At 37.9% G+C, this 13032-nt stretch overlaps 1 protein-coding gene across 1 annotated transcript; it reads right to left on the reverse strand.

Annotated features, from left to right (window-relative positions):
• Positions 1-6969: 6969 nt before the first annotated feature.
• LOC124156949 lies at positions 6970-8748 on the reverse strand. The gene is made up of 3 exons (XM_046531401.1): positions 8332-8748; positions 7718-7942; positions 6970-7379 (listed from the first exon to the last, which is right to left on the reverse strand). Exons 1-3 carry the CDS (start codon positions 8476-8478, stop codon positions 6987-6989), a joined length of 765 nt encoding a protein of 254 aa, XP_046387357.1. The 5' UTR covers positions 8479-8748; the 3' UTR covers positions 6970-6986.
• Positions 8749-13032: the final 4284 nt, after the last annotated feature.

Below are 13032 nucleotides of genomic sequence, written 5' to 3' on the forward strand. Positions count from 1 at the left end.
TAAATCGTGCCGTGGTAAGCCAGGTGCGTCCAAGGACTTTAAATATTCAGATAGATAGTTGGGGACTTCGTCTTCGTTTATTACAAAGTTATAACATTTGAATTCATGCAGAGTACACGGACATTACTGATAATCGACAATTGCTTGGAGATTTGTTTACACACACGGTAGTTATGTGTTTGTTGACAGCTCAATTCGAGGTGAGCTTATCTCTAATTCAATTATTTTAATACTATTTTAATATTACTTTAATATTTTTAACATGTTTGAACATTTAAATTTTTTTAATATTGTTAAAAAGATCAGTCAATACATTAGTAAAAACGAAAAAAAGTCTTAATTTTTTGACCGTCTTAACAATTAACTCCTAAAAACATATCTCTAAGATAAAGTTGATTTTTTTTGTGAACTTTTCCTATTTTTTAATGTCCTATATGTTATCCGGGGCTGAGACGAATCCAAAGAGCCTAATGTCACTAAAATCGGTGCAGCCGTTCTCGAGTTATAAGTGTTCTAACTAACACGATTTTCGACTTTCTTTTATATATATAGATTGAGCTCAGGTAAAGGAAGTAATTTTTTTCCAAATCCCTCGTCGGGATCTCTATTAGCATCGTGCACACTCTTTCAAAAATTGGATGCAGAGGGTAATTAATAAAATAAAGTACTATTATAATGTGAACAAATCCATAAAGTCGTAAGGGATGCCTTAGTAAACTCTATCATGGACTGATTGAGGTATTCATTGGAAATTTTCGCCTTGCCCGGGAGTCTCGACCGGTGTCGAGAAATCTCGAAGGGGCGAGACCTCTCGTCTCTAGTCGAGAATCTCGACCCAGGCGAGACTCTCGCCGCGCCGAGTCTCGTCCCGACAATGCCGAGAAATGAAATTCTCGTCTCGACCGTCGAGACGAGACTCTCGCACAGCACTACGTGTGAGCCTGGGGTTAGACAATATGATTCCCTAATACGCGCCACAAGTCCTCATCCAGAGAATGCATTGAAGAAGTGATGGCGCGTGAAATCTTAACTTGCTACGAACCCGAATTGGGAAGAAAGCCGATACCTTTTTTACTACATCACTAGATAATTTCATAAAATAACATTTGGATCCCGATCATCACTCTCGCAACACCTCCTTGTTAGAACATCTGTAAATCATTTAGTTTGTATCAATTGCAGGGGATCCAATTGTTGTCGTAATGAGTGTAAATTGTAATTCGATACATTGTAATTCGTGAGTTTCAATATATCTATATAGTTATTGTATATGTTTTTAAGTTAAAAGAGAAGTCATTAAAAATTGTTTCGTGTTCTGCATCCACTGCATTTGAGCGACCACTCTTTTTTATCTGCAAAACTGTGTGTAATATAGAAAATAGCAGCACTGAAATCCAATCCATGATTAAGGGATCAAAGAAAAATAATAATTGAGGGATTTTAAAACTTGCAGTACCAAACATATGCATAATTGTAATAGAGATGACCGTCAGTGAAATGTTAAGAAGAGTAGACGCAATAGTTAACATACAGAAAGTATTTCAGAAAATGAGAGGAAAATAGTATTGTATACTCTTGCAGATATTTCTATAAAAATATGTACATTATTTGATACAAAAAATAGATGTTACATTTACATTTGAGGTAAGATGAGGAAATTTTAGCATTGAGAAGGAAAAAAGGAGAAGTAGGTTATGCCAAGGTATGTCTTTATCGAAATACGTCAGGATCGTTATGATCTAGATATTTAGAAATAAGGATATGTTATATGTCTACTCTAACATCCTACTCTCAATTCATTCCTAATCCTTATACTTAATCGTCCTACGCCCCAAAATAGCAATAAATACTATCGATTTACTCCACTAATACACGGTAATATTCCCAGCGGGTGATCCTAGCGGCTCAGCGTCCTGAGCCTTGACAAGAACGAGATGCGAGCAATTGAAAAGCAGTGAGTCTGGATTTGAATTTGGCATTCGGGAATGAAGGAAGCATCATCCATTGCCAAATCCGAACTCTTCCGCTGATTAATTCTTCACCAATATTATGTCGTAGCGAATTCGGATGCTGGATTGGACGGTCGAGGCGAACTCATTACGTCTCAAATAGCCAAACAATGGTTTTCCGTAGAAGCAAAGAGGAAATGTACATTATGGGGAACGGTTGGTGATTTGATAAGAAGCCGGGATATTATTCGCTTATGTATCTTGTATTTGAGTATCATTGAGTTTCCCCTATTACAGTTGATTGTCTCTCTCTATTTTTAATAAAATTATTATTTTCACTTCTCTTTCGTCAAATATTGTCATTAATGAAGTCATTTCAATTGAAAAATAGTAAAATTTTGTCCATGACAGAAAATATTTACTGCATATTTTCTGTGAAAAGAGTCAAATTATTTCTGCCAGAGTAATGACCGATAAAGAAATATTCAGTATACTGTATAAATGAAAGAAGAAAAATTAAAAAGAGGAAAATTTTGAAAGGTAAGCTCTCATTTTTGGATTTCATGGCGTTAAGTATTAATTGATCTATCGCAATTAAAATGACGCATCAGCTGTGAAACCGTAGAGACCGCGCATGCGTTTATGCATGGAAATAATTGAAAAGGACGTAGTGGAGTGGAAAATCGATGGGACTTCAATGTACGCATTTGTTTTGAGGTCATACAAAATGGGATGTAAATAGAGCTAGCTACATGGGTAGAAGAGATTTATCACAGGAGAGGGTGACTTTAACCCTTTTGCTACCGCATTTTGGATATTTATCCTAAAATGTTTAAACTTATATTTTTAGAACCCGCTAGTTTTTTTTATTTTGAGTTGGGTCTAATCTCTGCAGCATAGATGCTTCTAGAGATACAGATCGTCCTGCATTAGGGACATTGGGAAAAACAGCACCAGCTATCTGGTCATAAGTAAATTTTGACTCTTCTTTCAGTGAAAAATGTGAACTCACCCTAAAGGAAGAGAGATACATTTTTTCACTATTTTTCCGTAATAAAACCAAATTTCAGTGTGCAGTGAGCAAGAAAACGCTGATTTTTTAATTATTCTTTTCCATTCCACTTCGTGATAACCACTGACCCATCATTACTCTTTACCTCTTCGTCGTAGCCTCGTTTCTGATTCACCTACACCTTTGAATCTTCTGTTAGAGGAGGAAAATCTATCGATTCTTATGATGCTAATGGTATAGATATCTTTCTTCAGTAAATACAGACATAAATGATAACTAAAAAAATAATCATCGAAGTAAAGGCGGCAATTCTTTTGGTCGATCCGTTCTGCGAGTTGCATGACTACTGACGACCAAAATCTTTGCATTTTTCCTGGATTTCTGTACTGTTACCTTGATATAAAATGAAGTCATATACAGTCCCTTTCCCCGCAAAGTGCAAATACTGTTATACCCCACTTAGTTACTTTGTTCTTGATACCCTCTTTCACGTCAATTTGTCCTTTAAATCTAATCATTTGTTCGTCTAAACACAGGTTTAGCACAATGTCAAGGTTTTTAAATTGAGCTCTGATGAATTCATAAATTATTCTGATTTGCAAAGTCTGACTGTGGAATTGGCTGGATTCTCAATGCAGAAAGTCTACAAGTTTATCATGTACCAAATTTAAACCAAAATCCAAGAGAGACCCAGGAAAGGCATAATAGAGCTTCCCATGCATTTGTCCCAAGTAAATAGTGAACCTCTGACTGTCGCGCCATAGAGATATTTCCCAAAAGAGGGTGGACGGATGTTGGTTATCATAAGGTAACTTAAAAAAGAAATAGGAACACAGGAAACAAGACGAGATATTTTCTTACCTGCTTGACTAATTACAGCCGCTTCGCTGGCCGAGCCCGACTGGCCGGCGAGGACTTTGCCCCGCCGCCACCGAGGCCGAGGAAAATTAGCTATTAATTACACTTAACATTTGATTTGTTATCATTAGTCGCTTCCAGCATCTTTAAAAACCCGCCCGTAGGGTTTTTAACATCCTTTTCTCTTCTAAAGTTTATGCTTTCTTCTCTAGCTACAACAGTCAACAATCTCTACTTCCCACCTTCCTTCTAATTCAATGTGCAGCCCATGTCAATCGCCAATACTTTTGGCTCTCTCAGCCTTTCCCTGGAACTTTTCTTTCCGATGCAGTTACCGAGCCTCAGTAAGGATAGGATTTGTTTTTCTCATTTCCAAAACTTCTCCTTCTGCATGAATTCCTTTTAATACTTGCTCATTGTTTTTCTATATTGTTTTCCATAGTTCTTGCAACTTTCTTACAAAACCATGTTTCTACAACAACAAGTTTGGTATTTCACTCTTCCTCAATACAAGCGCAATCTAAGCAAAGCTTTTCAGGCGTTTATTCCTCATTACTAATGCCGCTTTTTAATATTAGCGGTCATGATGACTTCATGTTCCCAAATTAATCATAAAAGCAGAATCTATGAACACACGCATGCCCTAGGGGGGAAAATTCTTCCAAGGAAAGACTCACATCTGCGACGACCGCATTGGCAGAGAGGCAATTTGCTTCCGCGCCATCGAGAAGGATAATCATAAAGGAGGAAGGATAAAGAAATCCAAATAAACTCACTGCTTATTTTTTTATTTCAACGTATGCTTTAATGACGCTGTCTTTCCTTCTTTTGATGGTGTGAATACGCCCACCTTCGCATCGCAATGAAAAGCAATTGCACACGATACCATTAGAACAGAATTGGAGGTGGCCATGGTAATACCCTAAAGAGAGAAGCACATAGGCCTATTCGTGATGTCATTTTTTTGTTTGGTCTGAATGGTGACTGTAGAGAAAAGGAAGTGGGCCAGAAGAAGGTGATGGAAATGAACGATGAGTAGCAAAGCCAATACCTCTCCATACTATTCTCAGCCAAGAGCTCTTCCTTATAAAAAAGACATACCGGCGTATGCCGCGTGGTAAATCGAATTTCGTTTCAACGTTTCGCATGGCGCAAAAACCGATCTTCTACGGGTCACGAAACGTCGGGTAAAAATCCGATTAACCACGTGCCATACACCCACAAGTCACTTTTTTATCATCATGAGCTGCGAAAGCTGTAATAAATAAAAAGTTCTTCCATATTTCAATCTATGAGGACGATAACACGCTGGGAGTTCAACAGGCTAAAATAAATTTTGGAGCAAATTAAACTCGCCAGTATAATTTGTAAATGCTATTTCACGATATGTGTTGAAGATGGGAGACATATTTTTTGCCCCTTAGGAAAAATATAGCCATGTGAAGGAGTCATTACTCAGGTAAAATAAGTGAATATGAAATTCATGCATAAATAATTATCAACTAGATGCCGTTAAACATTAAATATATAAGTGAGAACTGTGAGCTTAAAAAAATTAAACCTGCATTTAATAGATATTAACGCATTTAGAGGCTAAGAAGCATGCGAGAATATCGGAAATATAAACTATTACTAACATACACGAGCATCAAAGTATTTCATTTTCATTTTTCAATGAATATAATAGCGTGCTGCAGCAGGGAAGGGGAATTTCGTCAATGAGAGCAGGAGTGGAGCCACTCCAACCTTGGATTTTTTCTTTATTCATAATATGTGCTGCGTACACCTGACGATGCCCTAAATGCCCGTTTAAATGGTCGCACATATCACCAATGCAGGAAAAGTGGAAGTGAAAAAGTCAAATCATCAAATGGTTGGACTTCGTTGATTGGGATACATGCTGTTAAATAGTAGATGGGCAAACGTAAACCGGGATCTTGAATACTAGATGCGTGGGAGGAGGACGGGCTCTCGTAATGCTTGGCGTGTTCATTCAGGGGGAGTAAATCTCCAAATTCCAACATCCGTGTGTCCTTGGTCCGGAAATGGATGAGGCCCCATCTCCCTCGGCCTGTGACCCGCCCCCTCCAATTGCACTTCCCTGAGACCATTGAATCATCTTAAGCCTCTTTCACACTATTCGAGATGTCATGAACAAGGAACGTTGAACAAGTCGTCTTGAACGCTAAATGAAGATTCAAGACCATTCGAGACGGTCTTTCAAGAGTGATTGTTCAACACACATTGAATCGAGTTGAACGTTCTTTCAGACTGTTCCAGAAAGCTTGAATTGACTTGAATACCGATAGTCAACATGATCGACAAAGGAAAAACGTATAGCGTTCTATTCTCTGATAAAGCGCGTAGAAACCCGTACTCATAACAACGTTTTGATATCATCATTTGATACATCATTACAATTATTAAATCTGGTTTTGCGTCCGACGATGGATAATGACAACGCAAATATAGCAAGAGTGGCATTTTGCGTAGGAGTAGTGGCAGCAGTACTGCAAGGTCGGAGGAGAAATCGTCGAAGGCTTTGGTCAAGAGAATGGCTAAGCCGGAGGTATGCCGCTGGTAGCATGAGCTTGCTGTACCGGGAATTGGAAACGGAGGATCCGGAATCTTTCACCAACTTCCTCCGGATGGATAACAACAATTTTAGAGAGTTACTGGAGTTGGTGTCGCCTCTCATATCTAAAAGAGACACAATTTTACGGGAATGTATCTCGGCAAAACATAGGTTGGCGGTGACTCTGAGATTTTTAGCCACTGGGGAGTCTTACAAAAGTCTACAGTACTCCACGAGGATTGGCTAAAATGCTATAAGTTAAGATTCAGAAACCAAAGTTTATTCCAGAACTTCTTCAAATTAAGTTAGTTTGCAACCTTGTCAGAAATTGAATAATAATAATAATTGAACAACTAATATAGCTTACGTACTACCTGATGTTATACGATTATTTGGTATGATAGTAGAAACAAATTCTTAAATCATGCAATATACTCAAGATTTTTTAACTAATGGCCATTGAGGGTTGAAGAAATGACCAAACAACAGTGATTCCACCAAGCAAATTATATAATTAACAACAATTTTACAATAAAATTCAATGTAACAAAATGTAAATTAAAATTATAAAATAAAAAACATACAAAAATAGTTAACTTTCATTCTCATCATCTTTAGCTCTCATTACTATATCAAAAATTTTCTGCATTGCAGCTTTCTGTTTTTTTTCGTCACTAATATCGGCAATTTCTTGCCCTACAAACAGGCCGAATTTTTCAAATTTTGTGTTTTTCCGCAGTGTCCCTTGCTCAAGGGCTGACGAAGCCTTTGAGAGGAAGGTAGTTATGTCTGCTTCCCCAGTCCTTCTCCTCTTGGGGGTCGGTACTCCTCTTGATGACCCGCTTCTTGAGGAGATGTTGCAGTGGTCAGCGCTGGCAGAGGTGGACTCTTCACTGAGTAAGGGGACTGGGATGGTACCAATTTCATGCTGCTCTTCTGCCGTGACATCTGATAACTCTCCTGATTGTATTTCAATGGGCGTTTCCTACAGACAAAAAAATTAATGTAATGTTCAGAAGTGCAAAGAAGTCCCTTCGTGAATTCAAGTGTAGCTAAAACATAAATATCGCAGAAGTAACTGCGTTGAAGTGGGCACTCAACGTAAGATCACAAATTTCCGTAAACAGTAAACCAAAGTAGATGATCAACAATGGTAAATAACGGAGTCAATGGACGATCTCAAACAATAGACTCGTTCCAAACATGCCCCTTGAATTTGACTTTTCATGTTATTACTTCATGCCAGAAGCAAACAATGCACATTCCAGCAAAACAAATTATACGTAATAAAGACGAATTTATTTGCAAGTGTCATCGGCATACCTTGTTAAGCTCCACGGGATCCAAGTTTGATACGCTCTTCCTGGGTGCCGTATGCCTTTCAAGGAAACTTAAATTGTTGTAGCACCACAATTTTGGCCTTACAACCTCTTCCACTCCTGCTCCACTCTTCTTCGACCTGATTAATTTGTTTTTTTCAGCCATGTATTGTGTGCGGAGGCCATTTATCTTCGTTTTCACTTCCTCCGATGTGGTACCAGGTCGAAACTGTTGGGAGTATCGAGTACACATATATTTTAAAAGACCATATCGGCGGTAACCACAAAATAATTCTTTGTGGATTCATTGAAACCTCGTATTACAAAAAACTCAATATAAAGGCCACTAGGGGACCACCACTTATCTAAATAAAAACATATCCAACACCATTTGAACGAAACAAGCCCTAGCTCCATAAATGTATATTTGTGAATGAAATTATAATTTTAAGGAAATAAACGTACAAAATATTATCACGACAATTATCGAAGCATTCCGATATCACATATAATATATACGTAATATATATTCATATAAATATTGCATTAGTTAATATCTTCACGAGGTAGGTATAGGTCAAGGTTAACCAAAACAATTATAATTATAATTTTACTTACAGGCAACAAATTAGTGGCTATGTCTTGCAGCGCCGAACTTCTCTTCTGCTTCAAGTGGTAATCTGGGGAGCTTACTTCGTACAAACACCTTTTTTCCTCGTAAAAACTAATGAGGGCTTCCACAGCGTTCCTCTCCCAAACGGCCATGATGTCAATAGTTATCTCCAAGGTCGCGTTGGCAAGGCTCGGAAAGTTATGTATCGTTCACTGATTGGTCGAAACGCTTCAATACCATTCGAGATTCAATAGAAATTAGAACCGTTCAAGACAAGACGTATTTGATGGAAACGAAGTGATTCAAGAGCATTCAAGACCAAATGTCCGCAGTCATGACGATTGACATGACGTCATATAGATTCGATAAAGATTGTTCAACGAGTCTCGAACGTAATTTGACGAGAATTTGACAGTGTGAAACCCCCTTTACCCTCGCGGGCGCTCTGCCCTTCAACCCCAGGGTGTACGCCCGCATTGAGCGAGGTTGCAAGGTTGGGAAGGACGGACGGAGTGTGAAATACTGCTCAGACCGACTCAGACAGGCTCACCAGGTTTTTTTAATTTAAACTTATTTTCAATACATGCAGTCCGTCGGCTTCACTCAACATTTGTCTAACATACAAAGAGGCAGCATTTTCTCTTACTAGAGTCAAGATACAGGTGTTGATATGCTCGTCTTGAAATTAGGGAAACGCTATGAAAAAAGTTATTCAAGACATTAGCTTTATCTCGATTGTTAGTGTTCGTTTATAAGTGAAGAGGCTGTTGCGCTATTTCCCTGTACCTCTATTACGAAGAATCAGAAAGCCTTATGGTTAACGTCTAAATATTTGCCCAATATTTTTCGTTTGAATTCATTCGATGCATCCATAGGAGTTTTCTTTGTCTCATTTTTCGATTTTTATAATTGTCCCGCATTTTTTTCATCATCTCACAAGTAAGACCAACATGTGCCTTTTTCATTTTAGCGTGGATGGCTCTTTAACGCTTTAGAGTTTGCATAATGTAAACACACTCGTTCCATGCGTCGTTGACCCCATGGTTGAGAATGACGTCTTTGAAATCAGTGAATTAATTCGACTGCTTTAACCCTTCAAAGTCCGCTTTATGGAATAAATACACCCTTCTTCTAGACGCAGGATATCTATCGGAGTATATGTGGAATCAAGAGGTATAAATTATGTGCCCTGTGGTCACTTATACCAGTATCAGTTCTGATTAAGCACTCGAAAATATTCGCTTACAAGAGGTCAAGGTGGTTGTACACCTGGTAAGTAAGGTAAACGAAGGATATTTTTCACGTCTCCGGAGAAAATATCTTCTTCGAATTTACTAAGAAAATTTAGCTCATAAATCGATATATACCCTAATATACAATAAGTCGTCCTAGCGAGTGACGCCATTAATTGCGTTACTTGAAACACCAATGCCATCCGCGTGCAAAGAATAGTATTAGACGTTGCAGTCTCTGATGTGGTCACTTCTGGTGTCCCTCAGGGTAGTGCCATAGGCCCACTCCTATTCCTACTTTATATAAACGACATTTGTGAAATGGTACACAGTAAACCATGATTATTTGCAGGCGACGCTGTAGTTTACAGGAAAATCTGTTCCAGTAAAGATAGGGATGAACTAACGAACGACATTGCTGCTATCCAAGAGTGATGTGATGCATGGTAGTCAGAATTAAATTTGAAAAAAAAAATGCGTAGTACTAATGAATTTCTGGAAAAAGAATAACTCCCCTCAACATAGTGATATCATTCGGGGTACCCAATTAGAGACTTAAGAATCCGTAAAATATCTAGGAGTTAGACTCAACAATGATCTATCGTGCTACATAGTTCAGGAAGTTCACGAAGGTACATTCAGAAAGTAAAAGGTCCAACTAATTGTAAATTGGGTTTTGTTAAAAAAATATTAGGAAACTGCAACGACGAAGTGAGAGAAATTAGGCACTTCTCCCTCATAAGACCCCATTTAGGATACGCTGCCAGTGTTTGTGATCATCATATGATTAGCTTAAAAAAAAGAGTTAGTGCGCGTGGAAAGAAGAGCAGCGAGGTACGTGAAAAGCCGTTATTATAGTCTTGTAGGCTGTGCAACTGACCACTTATTTAAACTCGGATGGGAATCCCTGTAAGACCGTAGATTTAAAAATACACTAAACCTTTATGATAAATTCAAGAGCAGTGTATTTTCCGTCAAATTTAGCCATATTTTACGAACGCCAGCATACTACGGAAGGTCATATAATATAAATAAAATAAGTGAGATAGACTTTAGAACAGACAGATTCAGAATATCTTTTTTCACAGTCAAATGGAGACTATAACAATAGTGTTAGGACTCACATATGATATTAGATTAGATGATGTTTACTGTAGCTTATTAACTTATGTATACCTTGATGCATGTTTCTGAATTATCTTATTAGTTCTAAAAGTATGTTTTGTGTTTTCTAGTTTTACTTACAAAAAATATTAATGAGTAGTTCGCAAGTTTTGCCTCTGAATGAATGCGGCAGTATAATTTTTTATTATGGCAACGTTTTTGTACCGTGTGGTGTGCATGTGGGAATCCTTTTGCATGCTGGTGATTGATCACCCCCAACCAAACAACCTAGGGGTGGCTCGCAGGGTATTGAGTGGATGTAGATCTAGACTATGTGGAACCATGAGCTATGAACTATGTGCCTTGTGGTCACTGATAACAGCCTCAGTTATGACAACGCACTCCGAAATATTCACTTCCAAGAGGTCAAGTATGTTTTTACCCTTGATAGGTGTTCTTCAGTATCAGTAGTTAGTGACTAAGAAAATACTCTGGTGAATTAACTGAAGCCTCGGTGTGGAAATCAGTAATAGAAATGAGAGTATATACTTACGAGACGGCCAAATTATGCTCGAAAGTCACTCAAATAGCCCGCTACCTTGCCCATTCCAAAGCGCTGTTGCCATTTCCAGTGGTCTGCAGCCACGCTTTTAGCAAAGTTAACAAAATCGTTATTTTTCATAGCAGAAACACGGTTCGTTGACGCACTTGATCACCCGAATGGTAGGAGTACGATGCAAACAATCATTTTTTGATGATTGGATTGATTGATTGAGTTTTAAATTGCAGTGTCAGAGCGGTCACTTTTGAGGAGGATGACCCCCGCTCGGATGGCCGACGACACGGGACAGCGAGGGTGAGCGCGTCGAGGAAAGGGTAAGGGACCCTTCGGAGGGTGTACCACGCCCATCTTGGGACTACCTGCTCTACGGCCCAAATGCATCTTAAACAGGCGCAATTTTGGTCGTTTGGTTGGTCGTTGGTCGTATATGTACATCATAAACGGATTATGAACATAACTCTTGCTTCGCCCCTTGAAAGCTCATATAGAGTATACCTTAGATCATAAAAATCTTCGTAATATTCATAAAATACTGAATGAACTTAAATATAGATGTTACAGTATCATTTAATATTTGCATTGTAAACTATAAAATTAATTATTTTCCTCACATTTTCCTTTCGTGTTAGCACTAATTATTCCATTTCAAAATTATTGAAGACAAAGGATAAATACTTATTTGCAAGTAAATCTTTGCGGCTTGTGAAATCTTCCTTCATCCTTCCAAAGAAACTCACTTTTTCATTGAGTCAATCCCAAGATATTCAAATAAGCAGATGACTTAAAATTCTGGCAAGAGCCTTCAATTATAAAGAAGTTTGCCGAAATTGTATAAAGTTATCATTATTCTTAACGATCTTTCGTTGGTGTGTCGTTTATTCTTCTGAATGGAAATATAAGGAGTGATCTATTTCAATGTTTCCTGTGAAATTGAACGCAGGCTACCTGTATTTCGTATCGAAAGCCACGATTCATTGGCCAAGAGTATAAGGGAGGAGCAAATTGTTCCATTTTGAATTGAATAAAATATTACTTTCGTTCAAAGGTCAATTATTGGGATGAAATTTCAAATTTTTCCCTGATTGCACTTCAAAGAATGACGAAAAGTAAATTGAACTTCTTTTGGTGCATTAACTTGAAAATTCATAAACAAAAATTTTTACATTGCTATCTATAACATTGCTTGTCTGAGCGTTAAATAATGTTATTCTAAATAAAAATTAAATGCTCATGTTACTCTACACTAATACATTCGTAATGCTATGAAAATCGTACTTAAATAAAATTTAGGGAAGTATCATGCTTAAGTGTAGTGGAGTGTAGTGTTGTACGGATGTGAATCATGGACTGTTAAAAAGAAGGAGGAGAGATATTTAGAAAGTTTTGAAATGTGGGTATGGAGAGGAATGTTGAAAGTGAAGTGGACTGACAGAGTGAAGAATGAGGAAGTTCTAAGAAGAATAGGCGAGGAAAGAAAATTAATACATATGATTCATAAGAGGAAGGCAAGTTGGTTAGGGCATGTATTAAGAAGGAATTGTTTGGAACTGAGAATAATAGAAGGGAAGATAGAAGGAAAGAGAGGAAGAGGAAGAAGGAGGATGGGAATGTTGGATGATATAAGAAGAGGAAGAAAATACAAAGACCTAAAGGAGGATGCTCAGGATAGAGAAAGATGGAGAGAAGTCCAGTGGAAACCTGTCTAAGGACAGTAATCACTGATGATGATGATGACATGCTTAAAGCTTTGAGTTATTAGCAAATAATTTTAGCAGTTGGAATCAAATCTTAGTCCAATCAGCAAATCA

The sequence above is a fragment of the Ischnura elegans genome, chromosome 4, assembly GCF_921293095.1.
Source record: "Ischnura elegans chromosome 4, ioIscEleg1.1, whole genome shotgun sequence".
NCBI classification, from domain to species: domain Eukaryota; kingdom Metazoa; phylum Arthropoda; class Insecta; order Odonata; family Coenagrionidae; genus Ischnura; species Ischnura elegans.